The sequence below is a fragment of the Aspergillus clavatus genome, genomic scaffold (assembly GCF_000002715.2).
Source record: "Aspergillus clavatus NRRL 1 1099423829791 genomic scaffold, whole genome shotgun sequence".
NCBI lineage: Eukaryota > Fungi > Ascomycota > Eurotiomycetes > Eurotiales > Aspergillaceae > Aspergillus > Aspergillus clavatus.
Window position 1 is genome coordinate 985,902 of NW_001517108.1, and position 15,007 is coordinate 1,000,908.

The following is a 15,007-nucleotide window of genomic DNA, read 5'->3' on the forward strand; positions in this document are numbered from 1 at the left end:
CAACCACAAGCTTTTTCTCTTCCTCGTTAATCACCTTAAGCTCGCCTGCGAAACGCGAATGACGCGCCTGGAACCTACTGGGCGACGTGATCTAATTTAGTTACATAAGCAGGGGCTCAGTGGCACGTGCGCGGCACACTCTGCCATTTTGGGACTGCAGAGACATCGGACATGCAGATACGCCGATAGCCAGAAGTCTGTGGTCAATTGTGCCTGTATATCGTGTGCAGAAGACCCGGCGTCAACTTTCGCAATGGGTCCTCAATTGAAGATGTTTGCTGGGCCCCAGATGGCCTTTCTCCGGCCTACATGTGAGTCTTTCCGACAGAATTTCTCATCTTGTCTTCGTGATTAACTGACTGAAATTGCACAGGTCTATCGACACCCTTTGCAGCTCTGCCATTCGCACGATGCTTCTCGACAACCACACCGGCTCTTGACTGGCTGACGCCAAAGTTTATGGAAAAGTCCAAGTCTCCGAAAGGTCGTCCACATGTTGCTACCGGCGGATCTTCTCGGGGTACGACTGTTGTCTGGGGTGACTATGGTTTGCGGATGAAGGATCACGACCGCCGACTCCCGGCGGCTTCGCTCAAGCTTGCCGAGGAGACAATCAAGAGACGGCTGAGGGGTATGAACTATTCGTTGTACAAGCGGGTCAGTGCCAACATTGGTGTCTACACCAAGGGTAATGAACAACGTATGGGTAAGGGTAAGGGAAAGTTCGACTACTGGACTGCAAGAGTGCCAGTAAGCAGAATTGTTTTTGAGCTCAAGGGTGATCTGCATGAGAAGATTGCGAGGGAAGCTTTCCGCTTGGCGGGTCACAAATTGCCTGGTATGATTCTCTTCATGATACTAAATATACAAAGGTTCAATACTGATACCCTCCTTCTGGAATAGGTCTCTGGGAATTTGTCAAGAAGGGCGACCCTCCTGTCGTCGGCCTGACAAAGCTCGGCAATGGTGTTACTCTTGAAAGCCTCAAGCGACCACGAAGAAGTCCAGCCCTCGGATCAAATGATATGGCCACACCACCCTCCTCCACCTCCTCCAGCCCCTCCGCTTCTCAATAAATTACCGTCACCACTGTGCCACATTGCTCACGCATGCTTTTGCGCCGGTTAAGCACCAACGCCGGAACCAGGTCCATATCCTTGTTCTCTTCTGGCCTTCGCTGGTGCTTCGTCCTCCTTTAGGTCTTGTGTATATTACCATTAGCCCCAGATTCTTTTTATGTCTGTATTTCCACCCATTTTATGTCCTCTTTCTGGAGTTAGATAGAAGGGGAAATTGAGAGTACCATACCTTTATCCGTTTCTCCAGAAATATTAGTTGTTTCTTCTCCCAACTCAAGTTTTTGTGCTTCCTTATTGTCCTCCTCGTTGAACGTTTCACTGGGCTTATCGGAGTCGAAATAAATCTTCATTTCACTTTCTGTATGCGGAGAATTTGCTAGGTTCGAGTCAGTTCTGTACTCCGTTCTTTTGGATGACATAGATAGGTAGCATACCACCAAGCTGCCCTGTCTGCTTTGCGGGTGGCTGCGTGAATAAACGGATAGATTCATATCTGTCCTTCATCATTAGCCTAATTTATTACAGAGAGAAATCAACTCTTCATGTTGTTCAGGGGATGTATACTGATTGCTCTCTCCACCTGGTTCGATGTCGTAAAGGTTCGAGCTGGACATGGTGATGCGCTTGCGTTCTCAAGGTTATATCTAGTTTGGTCTTTAGAATTGATGTAACAGTATCACTAGTATTGATCTCTCAAAACTTTGGAGATTGTTGGGAAGGTTTTCAACTGTCTTGCGGGTTACGTCTACTTATTCAACGGGTCATAGCAGGTATGACGTAGCGCTTTCTCTAACGCTTGCAAGCAACAAGTTCAGCTATCAAGGAGTTCATCCATGCTGTTTGAGTATCAATGAGACCTGATTCTGCAAAGAGATTCAGACCAAGTTTTGTCTTATTCAGTGTGCATCGTTGAATGGATTGTTCTGTACTAACAGTAGTAGGTCAAGGAAACCACTTCAATAACCTAAATGGACATACCTAGTAAGTTGTACATCAAAAGGGACTTTTGCCTGATCATTCAGTATGGAAAATCACGCGGTTCAGGATTACAGTATTCTAAGTCAATAGGATGATGCATCCAAGGCCTCTATTTTTTCTGGAAATGCTGCCATATTATACATTCATTAATCGTTAGAAAATGTAGGTTTAAAAGTCCATACCCATCAAGTAACTACGTCGCTCGTTAGCATCCGAAATGTATAGCCTGTTATTATGGAGTCACGGAACGAACCTCTCGTAGATACGCATGAACTTGGCAACGAATGCCTCCAGGTGAAAGATTACTTTCTATTCGGCCGGTTAGCATCCCTGTCCATGCCCATCAGAATGTCAGTTCTTACGCTTCCTTGCGTGATCCTATGTTCGTAGAACGCAGACCATTTGATAACATCAGGCTTCAAAGAGTCATCGACCTTCGAAACGAGCTTGAAAGTCAAAGTCTGTGAACTGGTCAGCACAGAGCACTTCCAACAGTCCTCGAGTTGGGCAATCCAACCTTGATGATAGTTGTAGGTGGTATACAGTGCGTCAAGAGGTCGTAAAGCCGTGCGCGGACCTGCAGTAATCGAGCGGGAGACCGCTCTGCAAGAATCTCATCTGCAATCAAAGAGATAAGTGCTTCCCAATCGGGTGGGGGAATTGGAGTGTTGTCCGTGACCTTCTCACTGGATCATTTCAGTTAGTCGTAAATCAGTACCTCCTAGCAGAACATGTCCACTTACGTCTGCGCATATATCGCTTCGAACATGAGTAGCGCTCGCCGAAGGTTACGTTCGCTTTCTTTGGCTATCCTCTGGTTGAGACCCGGAGCCTCAGGCCAGCCTTCCTTCTTCCCAGCATTCTCCAGAACCTCGCAAATTTGCTCTTCGGTAGGTGCCGCAACCCTGACCAGCAGGGTTCGAGAACGGATAGGAGCAATGATGTTCGAGGTACTGTTTGCAAGCAAAATCAGCCTCAGATTGGGGCTGTATTTCTCCATAGTCCGTCTCAGTGCTGCCTGTGCATCGCGGCTTAAATGATCCGCCTCGTTGATGACAACAACCTTGAATCTTTGTTTTGCGGAGAGGTCAACCTGTTGTGTTTGTGCGACTTCTTTGAGCAGCTCTTGGACAACCACACGGTCATAGTTGCCAACATCGGAGGGGGTGATCTCGAGGTGATATACAGACGATACGATGTTGAATTCGAGTTTGCGGTTGCTTGTCGTTTGGAAAACCCTGGCGTCAATCTTGATCTTTTCCACGCCGGGGCCGTACAACTCTTTCAACGTCGCAATCACACGGGTCTTCTTGCCTGCACCTGAGGGTCCGTACATCAGGAGATGCGGGAAATCTCCGCTTTGAGCCTAGCAAGTTCAAGGTGTCAGAGAAGTCTTATCCATGTAGTCCAGCCATTTTTTTTTTCTTAAGTTTCCTTACCAGTGACTTCAGACGTGCAGAGAGCTCATGGTGGTAGGAGAGGGCATCAAGCGAACGAGGTCGCAATCTGTCGACCAGGAGAGCCATTATGGTGCCGTTTGGTACAGTCTCAACAGGAAAGTCTGCTATGTAAGTCTTATCACGAATAAGTCAAAAGACCGCTTTGCTTTGTGGTCTGCGACTGAGTATTCCAAATCGCTTTGATCGGATTGAGACGCGTCGAGTTGTGACGCGTGAGCTTAATTGATGGACCGTGCACGGAGCCGCCCCAAGTTCTATCATATACACGTGATCCATGAGGAACCACTTCATTCGCTGCTCGCAACACTGAATCATACCTTACAGTAGGCCTCGTCTGCAATTAGAAGAAATGTCTTAGTAAAGGGTGTTCAATATGACTCGCTGAGTATCTGATTTATACCGGTTGATTGTAGATACAAGAGGCTATGTACAGTATATGCATTGGTATGATACAAAAAAGAACTCAAGAGATGCTGTTGTCTAATATTTTACATTCAAGTGGCTGTTTTCGGAGAGGAGATGAGTCACTGTTCATCAGAATGAATAGGCAAGGACGAGCAGTGTACAGAGGCCTTCATCGGAGGTGAATCGGAAGGAGCGAGAATTCTTTGAAGTTCGAGGCCGGCTTCAGGGACGCAAATCCGTGCTACAACACTGTCAACCAGCTTAGTCAAAGCAAGCGAGAACGACTTTGAAGCATGGCGAGGATCATTTAAACATGAGTATTAGTTGCTGGTTATAGGTCTGAGGACACCGTTATCGTCGTATTTCGCTTCTGTTGTTTCATTAGCAATCTGTTTCGGCCCCATATTTCCTACAGCATTCGCCGAAAGATGATCTCTTACTGAAGAATGTGTACGACAGGGTGATGGTGTCGATGCCCTTCATAGCCGGATCTGTGGCAAAATCTGGGTCGATGAAGAAGAAGACCGGCATGTCCACGGACTCCCCGGCGTTCAACTTCTGTTCTTCGAAGCAGAAGCACTGGATTTTGCTGAAATATGGAGCCACTTGTCCCGGTGTCACACTGTATGTTGCAACGCCGATGATGTCCGTGGGGCCTTTATTTGTCGCGGTATAGAAAGCAAGCGCGGTTTCCCCAGGCAATACCCGGACTTCCCGCTGCTGAGGTGTGAACTTCCAGGGCAGCACGTCCGAAACCGAACCATTGAAGGTAATTCGAAGGCGACGAGCATCGGTCACTGGAGTTACCCGATTGGATGTATCGCCATCACCAGCGCGGTGAGTCAGGACTGGTTGACCGTTCCAGCCCATCTGTTGGCAGATCTGTAAGGAATAATTGTTAAGCTTCGTAGCTCATTAAAAAGGGCTTACGGTCATAGCGTACCATCTTATATAGAGGAACGGAGGCATAAGCAAGTGCTAAAGTCCCAAGAAAGAGACTGGCAGTATAATACCTAGACAAAGTCAGAAAATATCGCCGATTGAAAGTCGTATCTCGTACATTACGGATGCATTGCGTTTTTGCGCCTGGGGTGTATTGAAAGGCGCGGAAGAACCACTCTGATGTACATTCTGGCGCAGGAACGAATTGTGGGAGAAGAATTTCCTCCCAGTGTCAAAGCAACGTGTTCTAGAACACACAGATGGCCGTAATCCGGCCATCGCAGACGGGAGCTGCGTCCCTGGAAATGCTATACGACTGAACATGACTGTGAAATTGACTGATTTGCAGATATGTTGGGGATGTCATTCTTCTCGACAATGGGCTGGGACGAAGATCCTGTCACGTGACGTAAGCTTGGCTTCGGTTACTATCTTATCGATAAGGAACTGGACAGAAAGAAAAAATCACGTGAATGTCGGATTGTGCTTTGTATTTCATCCGTCTAGACCGTACCTCTGTATAGATTCCTCAAAAGTCAAGCTATAGTGAGTGATCAGCAATCACATCTGAGGCTTCTTTACTAGCCTGATATTGGGCCGTGATGGCAGACTTGCTTGCAACTTTCTAAGCCAGCCATGTGACAAATTACGGTGAACTTTTGCAACCTGGAGTAGTGACCACAGGAAATAGTAATATTTGGTACAGGGAAATATACTTGGAGGCCACTCTTGCTCTTTAGTTGTGCATGCAGGAAGTTTCTTCAAACCAGCTTCAATTCCCTTCTTTCCCAGGGCAAAGCATCAAAAATAGCATGGGAATCAACTTTCTCCTCGCCCCACACTGCTTTTTTCTGGAGCCGGAAAAATCCAACCCTTGCGAAAGCATCGCCTCTCTCTGTGGTTTTCAGAACCAGGAGATCACAGAATCCTCGCTCAGCGCTCCATGATTCTTGCACCCTCCATGCGTCTCCTTGCACTATCATGCAAACATGGTGTTGAATCTGGCTGTTAAACTCGGCGAGGTCTGCCCGCTGAGTCTCCTCGGGCCTGGGGCTACAACACGGACAATCAAACATCTGTGACTGGTCAAGGACCATTGTAACGTGGAACGCGTCCTGATCAAACAAAGCCCCTGTTAACTTCTGAACCCCAATGCACGAACCCTCGATGACAATATGCGAGCCCTCTTGTAGAACCCCGTGAGGGCGAGATGGGTCGGCGAGTATCATGTGGTGAGAGACCAGCCGGGGTTGGTATCTTTTAATCCAAAATGGATTGTCGGCATGCCCTTGCATTAAATCCTCTGGCCACGATAAACAGAGTGAGTCAACAGTGCCATCGATACTGGCCCAGCTCCAGCTAGGTGCTCTGTACTGAGATGTTGGTCGTAGAAGGAAGTAGGGCCGAGCCCATGCCAGCCCGAAGGCTATCTCTTTGCTCCAGGTACCTGCTAGGTACTCGCCCAGAGTTCCGTCGTTAAATACATATGCAAGAGGGGCCATGATGAGCAGCTTGTCCGATGGTACAGTGACCGAACCACCTGAATATGCATTGACACAGCGATGCCAGGCCTCAAGTCGTGCCACTTGTTCTGCACCCTTACCAATGCTCCTGGTGTCCTTATCCCGGCCCTGAATGAAGTCATCGATGTACGGCTGAACGACCTTTTTGGCATAGTGCTGTCTAGCCTGTCCAGAGCCTGTTTTGCTGTCGAGGATCCCGGAAGCTTCGAATTGGAAGCCTGATGAACACTCCCAGATCAACTGGTGCTTTGTGAAGTGGGCAATACGAGGAGTCAGCATCCTTTCAACAATCCCCCATCCACGTTTCGCCACTGCTGACTCTTCTATATATGATGTCCATCGCAGATGCTTCTGACGAAGGTACCTGTCTTTCTGGTGACCAAGTGCAGGAGAATAGTAGACCTGTCTGTCATGAAAAAGCCCTGAACTCGCGTCTTCCCCGGCTGTTGCTACAAGCATCAGGGCTGCTTGGCCGTAGATAGATACTACCTTAGCTGGGTCTTTTTCCCAGTCATCTCTGGAGATGCAGAGGGTCCGACTCCATAGATATCGATATCCTAATCGACGGGCGACATCAATTCCATCTACCATGGTCCTAGGCAGTGAATCCACATCCAGGATGGTAGAATCGCTGTCTCCTAGTTCCTCCTGAGTTGAATGAATATCATCGGAACAGTAGCTCAGAATCACGTAGGCACCTGATCTACCATTTGATGAGCACAACCAAGGCGCAACCGTCGGATCTGGCGAGATTTTAATGATTCTTTGTGGCAGAGGCACAGCAGTTGCATTTGTGCAGCTGTCATGGGTAGCACACTCGGCACTCCAAGATCGAATCTGCGCAAGGCACTTTTCATCTTCAGAATTGACTGGAATACGTCGAACACAATCCACGTCCTCGTCTCGGGGCCCTGCGCAAATCAGCATCTGCACCCATATACAACCACGGAGTAAGAGAACGCGGCTAACACACCCTCATGATCTTCCGAAACACAGAGGTCCAAGCACAGGTCATCCACGGAGTACACGCAGGAATTAATTGCGGTTGGTCTTCTTGCGTCAAGACGAAGACTATCGAGGAAGATTACTCGTTCGGAGAGCTCGTCGAGTTTTGTTCTCCAGCGACTTGAAGTCTGCAGCACATTCTTGAAGAATCTACAGGCGTCGCAGCCATCAGCCGCTCTCGCCTGAATTTCTTTGAAGGCGCCCAGTTGGGTCCCGATTAGACCGGACTTGTCTTCTTCAAAGCTGAGAGAGTTACAGATTTCGCATAGAGTCATTATGAGTAGTTATATCGGTAATAGGGTAATCTTGAAACGGTCTGGTGGTCGGTGAAAATGAAACTAGACGATGCCATTGTGTAAGTTATGGTTGCCTGAGTATGGCTGAGTTCTGGTAGCACTAGCCAACTACGCTTGCCGCATAAGAGTAAGATATCCCGCATAAGAATTAGATATCTTTGCCTGAGTTGAATGGGACTCTTAGAATGAAATAAATGTTGGTACTTGTAGGTCTCAAACGACATTGACAGATCCGACACTAACATGTTGGCTACAATCTAATCTCCATCCATCGATTTGTAACCAATATGCCGCCTAGAACTTTGGTATACTTAGGTACTAGGAGACGGACAACTTCGTCTCTCTAAGGATATAAGTTAATAAAAATGTTTCGATTCAAGATCCCGTCATGCATGGTCCCCTGAGTTGAATGGGATGGTGTATCACTTCAATACTCGTGTTGCAATTCTACCGAAGACACCTCTAACCATCTTGGGCTGTTCATGAAGGTAAGCAAAGAGGATGGCAGCGCTAAGCGCGAAAGTAATGCGCTCTCGGTGCTGATACTGGACCGAGAAATGAGATGTCAGAGACCGGTGGAAGCGTTGATGAAGACGGGGTGAAACGACAGGGAGTGTAACCATCCCCAAGTCGCGCGAGGTAACATCATAAAGACCAACGACATACCTTCTTGTCATAATACCGTGGCAACACAGTTGCGGCAGCTCTAGGTGCCACGAACAACGCAATCTCCTGTCGTTTCCGCGCACTCTCGACCAAAATACTCCATCCGCACATGAGACACCCAGCGCCGACACAAAGGCCAGAGTCCCACATCTGTGGTGTTACCGTTTCTCGGCTGAAAAGCTTGGGACCAATTCTTGTTCGAGCTAGGCACACAGAGTAGTAGAAAATGCTCACGAAAGAGGCCAGGAAAGTAGACGTGCGCAAGGCATCAGCCAGGGCCCGGCGAAGGGAAGACATTGTCCTGATTAAACGCAGACGGAACACGATCTGTAGAGGGACGTAGGTTGCACAGGCAAACTTAAATGTTCGGAGAAACCGCATTAAAGCGTGCTTTTCACAATTGGGACCGCAATCCATGTGCACCATTTCGCATGGGATGGGGATTGTCTTCTTTGGATCTCCCCACTCTATAGGCCAATTGTAATCCTTGCACATAGACTCAAGAAGAGGTGACTGTCCTGTCTCCTTTCCGTATACGAATATCCCTCTCCTTGCCCGACGAAGTGCTTCAATGAGACGGATATCCACCTTTGCTACTTCATCGATCCATTTTCCATAAGATCTTGGTAGGCGTTCAGGAAGGTAGAACCATGCCCACATCACCACAGCTGAACTGGCCGCAAAAAGTCCCGCATCAGCAAGCATGGGAGCGACAGCCTCTGTGAATGACCAACGACTCTGACTATTCCGCCATTTTCGCCAACGAGACCATGTAAAGCAGGCTAGGACATCCATTGCTCTGGTAAATGTGAACAGCGTCAGATCCATGGTTCTCCCAGCAAAAGCAGGCCGGACTTGACATGCAAAATCCTTCTCCAGTCCAGTAGGGGCACCTTGCTTGGTGTCAGTGCTATCATGGCTTGAGTTCTGGAGGCTCTGAAGTCTGATTGGTTTCTTATTGAGGAGCTGAAAGCTGAACCAGGCAGACACGAACGCTGCAACGAAGCGAATAAACCGTAAAAAGCCCCGAGACTTGTGTACGTCGGATCTTTTACTAAGATTACTACCGACAAGCGCACAGAGTCGGAGTAGAACAATCGGCAAGGCCGTTGAACCTCCGACTAAAATTGCGCAAAATGTCGGAAAACTGTCGAGACGGAACGCACTCGTCAATGTACGTGATAACTGCACACAGAGTGTTAGTGCCTACTTGGTGATACATAGGTTTGATGACTGCCTGTTTCGATAATCATTATCTAGCAGCATCGGTACATAAAGTGGGCATATGTTTGGAAGGTTTATCACATGCACATTGATGCTTGAAGCTCATCAATCGTTGGAAGTAAATACATACCTCTTCGATTTTTTGTTTATTGCTCAAGTCCTTAGCCTTGAGGCGCCGTAAATATGATACAACTCTTGGTGTTGTTGATGAAAGATATCCAATCGCATATGCCCGCAGTATTCTTTGATAAGGAAAGAAAAATCAACAATGCATACGGAACAGCGATGAGAGAAGCCGTGTGTCATCACTAAAATAATATACAGGAAGGATCGCACTTACGGCTGCAGGATTCGAGTCTTGCTCTTGTCTCCATGGGCAAGCATCAAGGGCTGCATGATGCTCGCGTCTCTCTCAATTCATCGTTGATATGATTCGCTGCAGAGAGTATCAATCATGTCCCTAGATTTACCCGGTATCTAAGCGATGGATAATGTGTCAGCAACTAAGTTGCAAGATACCCAACTCGGTAATCACAAGACAGACATTCTGATATGGGGTCCAGATTTCAAGAAGGGATGTTGGGAAATGCCTAGAATAGCTCACCAGAAACAGAGGGTAGGGCCACCAACAGCGTTCTGGAGAGTGCTGTCGAAGTAGCAGTGGTAGCAGAACTCAGAAGCAGTGGTAATTGATGGGATAGGAGTTTGGAAAAGCTACCACTCTCGGTAGTCGATCTGTATGCCCGCTCCGTCGCAGTGTTTTGTATGTACAACGCGAGTTCCAACCTCGGTCCTTGGGAGTTCGCGCGCACAAGAGCCGTATAATTGTGGTGGCTGATAGGCTTGACGACAATCTCCGTTGTGGACTTGGAATAAGCAGTAGTCCCCCAGTCCAAGCCCGATTCAGGGGTAAGAAGTGAGAACTAGTCGAGGGTGCCAGGGTGGTTGATGACGATCATCCGTACTGGAAAGAGTGCTGGTCTGATGTCGCAAAGCTGGGTCTATCAACGACCATCAACCCTTGGCTTGGGAACAGGAGGTTTGAAGTGTCAACTAGACATCTACAGAGTAGATAGATGCTAAATCGCACATTCAATAATAAATTCCAGCCTTGAGCACATCAGTAAAAGAGTTCGAACTGATGGCAGTCCATCATCGCTGCTCCTTCTCCTCTGGGCAGTTGTTCCGAGAATATCTATAACGAGCAAATTACCAAACCATACTCCAGAATCCCATAGAGTTTCCAGGCACAGAGACGTAATTTTGGTAAAGCAGTTACGTCACGCGACCTTCTTCCTCACATTTCTGCGGCAAGAATTTTTTGCATGTGATCGGCTCGAAAAGACCGAACGGGATGTCTCATAGTCATCATTCTCCGCCAGACCATCTCCAGACTCCAGACTGTCATTATTTCTCTGACTGTCATCATTCCTTATTTTACTCCTTCTCGCTCCTCTGGCATATGAACTCAAATGCGGGGGAAGGATTCTGCTGTTAGTTTTGTATGATAACCGTTGTTGTTGTTGTTGTTGTTGTCTCTTAAAACCTTTTTGTGCCCCGCGATCAAGCCAGAGACCGCCTCCCCTGTTCTTATATCTTGGGGCCTTCCCGTACTATATCTGAAGAAAAGAGACCGTCAGTTTTAAGCGCGCCATCTAGTCTTTAATCCACATCCACTCTCGCGCTCGAAGGCGGGATCATCCTCGTTCTCAGAACACCTGTTTCTTGATATCCCGAGCTGATCGAGGCATGCGCCTGTGTTTGTCTTGTCGCTGCTTGTGATAATCCAAGCAGCAAATACTCAGCAATCTCCGAACGTGTCGCTCTCTTGGACACCACTATAATGAACATGAAAGACCCCGAGACCCGCCCGAGACAGAAAGGAGACGGCCACGGTCCTTTTGGCTGTATGTCATTCGCAGAGAACCCATCTTCCACTGCCATCCGGCTAATAACGCTTGCTTCTAGATTCATTTTTATCACCCATGGATACCCCTTATGAGCCTGCACCGGCGCCGCCTCCAGGCCCGGCTCTGCTGGACGATAATGAGTCCAATATGCTTGACAATTTCTTCACGACGATGAATTCAAATCATTTCACCGACGACTTCTGGTTGCGCAATCAGACGAACAAATTCCTGGATCCAATCAACTTCGAGTGGTCTACCGAATTACCACCGACGTTTGAAGGCTCCACCACCTCACTTGGACAGCCATCGCACGCCCAGGACATGGATAAACACGGAACAGGCCTCATGCCAAACCACACGAACACGAACTCGGATATACTTGCTGCAGCCTCCATGCTTTATCAAAATGGGATGGTTGGGTCCGATATTAACCCGACGTATGGGCATCATTTTCCGTCGATACCGGACATGAATTTCAACCGTCCCGTCACAAACGGCCATGGCAAGAATCCTCAGCCAAGCAATCATGTGGCCATTGAACAGCCGAGTGCCACACCTGCACGCCTTCCTGTTGGCTTTCACACCTCGGAAATGCTTTTTGATGTACGAGAGCCGATGTCCGCCGAGCAACAAGCGTCGGCGAAAGTAGGGCCACTACACTGGGGCTCTGATATCAGTTTCATGGACCAAGGTTATATAGCACCACCTGATCAGCCGAATGAAGAGGAGCGAACGAAGGAACTCCTTGTGAAATTAGAATGCCTCGAGCCCCAGAGCAGCGCGGCAAATACTCGAGCACCTAGCCCTGAACGAACAGCTAGCAGTTATAATCCTCAGTGGACAGAGTCTGGCCCTGCTGGTCCACTTCACAATTTACCGAGGGATTTTAATCGTGGCTTGGAGGAATTCTCGCAGCCAAAGAAGAGGCAACGGGTTTCCATCAAGCAGGAAGACGATGAAAACTCAGACGCGGATAGTGCGAGACCCCGGTCAAGACGGTCCAAGAGTTCGGCCGGCGGCAAACCCCGTCGCACATCGAATGAGACATCCAGAAAGCCTAAATTGCAGCAAAGCAACAAAGCAGCACGCGAGAACCTGACGGAAGAGCAGAAGAGGAACAACCACATCCTGTCAGAGCAGAAGCGAAGGAATCTGATCAGGCAAGGCTTTGACGATTTGTGCTCACTTGTGCCCGGGCTGAACGGCGGCGGCTTTAGTAAAAGCGCAATGCTGACGCAGGCTGCTGACTGGTTGGAGGAGATATTGCGGGGGAACGACATCCTCAAGGCACAGCTAGCGGAGTTGAAAACTATGAACGGCCTCGTGATGCCACGATGACCACCAAAGAACTTATGCGATGATGATATCTTTTCAGTTGTGGTCCCTTGAGAATGCTCCCCTCGATCTGTCGACATTGAAGCGTTTTAGCGATTGGACATGGTGCATATTGTGCAGGGAGACACGCAGGCGTTCTCTTACTGCGAATCTGGGCCCAACCTTCGGGGTTATGTGTCCCTCCCCCCAATAATTCATTTCTTCCTGATTGTTGTTTGTCGGTATATAGCATTATACCCTTGAGTTATCTTTATACTACACCAAATTCTACGAGGCCAAGCCTAATGTGCACATGATGATACTATATACTGAGAAGGAAAATCTGCAATGTGTTGGCAAGCATGTTTGTGTTGTTGCCATATTTAGAAGAAGACTGTATCATAGATGTTGGATACAATCACTCCTAGCACACATTAGACTATTTCCCGATATTTCCTTTTTAAAGGAATTCTGATACTCTAGAGAGCTCTTGATGTTCTTTATGATCTGCTCATGCTCCCCATATGGATAAGTATTAAGGTACCATATAGGTAAGGTAGTGGGCATCTCATGGTGATATGCGCCTCCACCCACTGCCTCAATATGGTTGGTCCGTGGGAGTAGAGCATGTGACAGCGCCCAGAGCGCGTTGTTGTACTCCGTTGGCCGCATCAAACCTACCAAAAGCAACCAGTTATCTTAGCATCAACAAACAGAACATACCCACCTATTTGATATTCACCACTATTTACACTGCATTTCGTCATCTCTGGACCGAAGCTCCACAGAATGCCTCCCAAAAGGAAGCATTCCAGCGAAGCAGATACGCATGACAATGCGGCGCGCAGCAAGCGTTTTGCGTACTTGAAGCCTCAAGTTCGGCAGGTTTCCGAGCGTACGATCAAGTCCAAATGGACGACTCTGCCTGAGCCCGTGCAAGACAAGATCCGCGATATGTTTCGATCGCTTGAGCGCCCGGTCATTGTGCGGCATCAGAATGAGCGCAAGCGCATCGAAGCACAGGCGGCGGTTCAGGCCGTTGTCAGGAAGTATGTTCGTTGTTGCAATGTCACGCATCATGGGTCGTGGAGAGCCTGTCTGCGATCGCTTGAAGGGATAGAGCTGGGCTAATGGGTGATTCAAAAGTCTCGGGAAAAGGCTCCCTCGAATGCCGTTCCCACCAGTCGCCAAGGATTCTGTTTTTGAGTATGAGGCTGCGCTTGACGAGCATGTACGTGATGTCCTTGAGTGCCTTGCATTTGCTTTACTAATATCAGAATTAGGTTTCTCTGGAGTCCAGCTTAGCTACTGTGACGGACAGTATTGACCTCTTGAAAGCGGAGATTGAAAGAGAAGAGGCTCTGCTAGCGAGCGAAACCAAGCAACTACAGGAGATGGAGAAAAATGCAACCCGTGCAGAGGCAGAGCGAAAACGACAGATGAAGAACGTAAGTCATCGTAAGTTGTGACCATTTGCTACGTTGCTCATGGTTTTCCAAGGCCCATCCGGTACTCCGGCGACTCGATGAAGCTTCTAAGATACAGGGCCAAGGCCAATCAGCATTCACAATTTCCGAAGCAAAAGATTCGCAGTCATCTTTCGATGAGGTAAACTCCCAAAAAAATGGGGGACATATAACGTACTGACTCTTTTTTATAGCTGGAGGATGATCCGGAAGTTCTAGATCTATTGGGTCAGTTGAATGACCATTTGAGGTCAATGCAAAACAATACTGCCCCCTTGGCTGGGTTGAAGGATGCGATCATACGATCGGAGGCAGCCTTGGATCTATTCTCTCCATCGGAGACGGTCTGAATGACGGCGATTCCGACCATGTTCATACTTGATCAGTATCACCTGTCTCGGGCGTGATGAAAATTACTCCACAGACATATGGCTCAAAAACTCGATGATAGAGAGCGCAACTGGATAGCTGAGGACAATCCTGAAGCTGCGGCTGTTGTTACAGGGACCAAGCCCAGTCACTGCATGCAATATGCACTTGTGTAACAAGACTTTGGCGCATGACACTTGACTCGGAGATTTAGGCATCTATCTCTTTCCCCAGGGAACGAACCATCTACGGACAAGTTGACTACAGCGTGACATATGTTCTGACTCAAGGTAGACCATGAAGGTGTCAGACCAGCGGCGTCCATAGCTCTCCCCAATCAGTCAAGCTCGACATTGGCCCTTACGTCCCG

At 48.2% G+C, this 15,007-nt stretch overlaps 7 protein-coding genes across 7 annotated transcripts, besides 2 other annotated features; 3 read left to right on the plus strand and 4 right to left on the minus strand.

Annotated features, from left to right (window-relative positions):
* Positions 1 to 253: 253 nt before the first annotated feature.
* On the plus strand, positions 254 to 1,076 carry ACLA_071110 (mitochondrial 54S ribosomal protein uL16m; the record flags this gene model as incomplete). The annotated part of the gene is made up of 3 exons (XM_001275503.1): positions 254 to 311; positions 374 to 838; positions 904 to 1,076. The coding sequence occupies 3 exons, from the start codon at positions 254 to 256 to the stop codon at positions 1,074 to 1,076; spliced, it is 696 nt and encodes a 231-aa protein (XP_001275504.1).
* Positions 1,077 to 2,225: 1,149 nt separating this feature from the next.
* ACLA_071120 (replication factor C subunit 5) lies at positions 2,226 to 3,583 on the minus strand (the record flags this gene model as incomplete). The annotated part of the gene is made up of 6 exons (XM_001275504.1): positions 2,226 to 2,250; positions 2,311 to 2,366; positions 2,420 to 2,518; positions 2,575 to 2,743; positions 2,801 to 3,423; positions 3,497 to 3,583. 6 exons carry the CDS (start codon positions 3,581 to 3,583, stop codon positions 2,226 to 2,228), a joined length of 1,059 nt encoding a protein of 352 aa, XP_001275505.1.
* A 659-nt stretch (positions 3,584 to 4,242) lies between these two features.
* ACLA_071130 (cytochrome c oxidase assembly protein) lies at positions 4,243 to 5,143 on the minus strand (the record flags this gene model as incomplete). Its single annotated transcript, XM_001275505.1, has 4 exons — positions 4,243 to 4,292; positions 4,363 to 4,804; positions 4,866 to 4,935; positions 4,983 to 5,143. The coding sequence occupies 4 exons, from the start codon at positions 5,141 to 5,143 to the stop codon at positions 4,243 to 4,245; spliced, it is 723 nt and encodes a 240-aa protein (XP_001275506.1).
* Positions 5,144 to 5,625: 482 nt separating this feature from the next.
* ACLA_071140 (putative HET domain protein) lies at positions 5,626 to 7,667 on the minus strand (the record flags this gene model as incomplete). The annotated part of the gene is made up of 2 exons (XM_001275506.1): positions 5,626 to 7,298; positions 7,361 to 7,667. 2 exons carry the CDS (start codon positions 7,665 to 7,667, stop codon positions 5,626 to 5,628), a joined length of 1,980 nt encoding a protein of 659 aa, XP_001275507.1.
* Positions 7,668 to 7,805: 138 nt separating this feature from the next.
* Positions 7,806 to 7,844: a microsatellite.
* A 266-nt stretch (positions 7,845 to 8,110) lies between these two features.
* On the minus strand, positions 8,111 to 9,974 carry ACLA_071150 (uncharacterized protein; the record flags this gene model as incomplete). Its single annotated transcript, XM_001275507.1, has 4 exons — positions 8,111 to 8,233; positions 8,355 to 9,539; positions 9,709 to 9,820; positions 9,919 to 9,974. 4 exons carry the CDS (start codon positions 9,972 to 9,974, stop codon positions 8,111 to 8,113), a joined length of 1,476 nt encoding a protein of 491 aa, XP_001275508.1.
* A 1,117-nt stretch (positions 9,975 to 11,091) lies between these two features.
* Positions 11,092 to 11,114: a microsatellite.
* A 307-nt stretch (positions 11,115 to 11,421) lies between these two features.
* On the plus strand, positions 11,422 to 12,826 carry ACLA_071160 (basic helix-loop-helix domain-containing protein; the record flags this gene model as incomplete). The annotated part of the gene is made up of 2 exons (XM_001275508.1): positions 11,422 to 11,485; positions 11,547 to 12,826. The coding sequence occupies 2 exons, from the start codon at positions 11,422 to 11,424 to the stop codon at positions 12,824 to 12,826; spliced, it is 1,344 nt and encodes a 447-aa protein (XP_001275509.1).
* Positions 12,827 to 13,591: 765 nt separating this feature from the next.
* ACLA_071170 (uncharacterized protein) lies at positions 13,592 to 14,618 on the plus strand (the record flags this gene model as incomplete). The annotated part of the gene is made up of 5 exons (XM_001275509.1): positions 13,592 to 13,851; positions 13,949 to 14,033; positions 14,086 to 14,250; positions 14,303 to 14,410; positions 14,463 to 14,618. The coding sequence occupies 5 exons, from the start codon at positions 13,592 to 13,594 to the stop codon at positions 14,616 to 14,618; spliced, it is 774 nt and encodes a 257-aa protein (XP_001275510.1).
* Between the last annotated feature and the right edge of the window lie 389 nt (positions 14,619 to 15,007).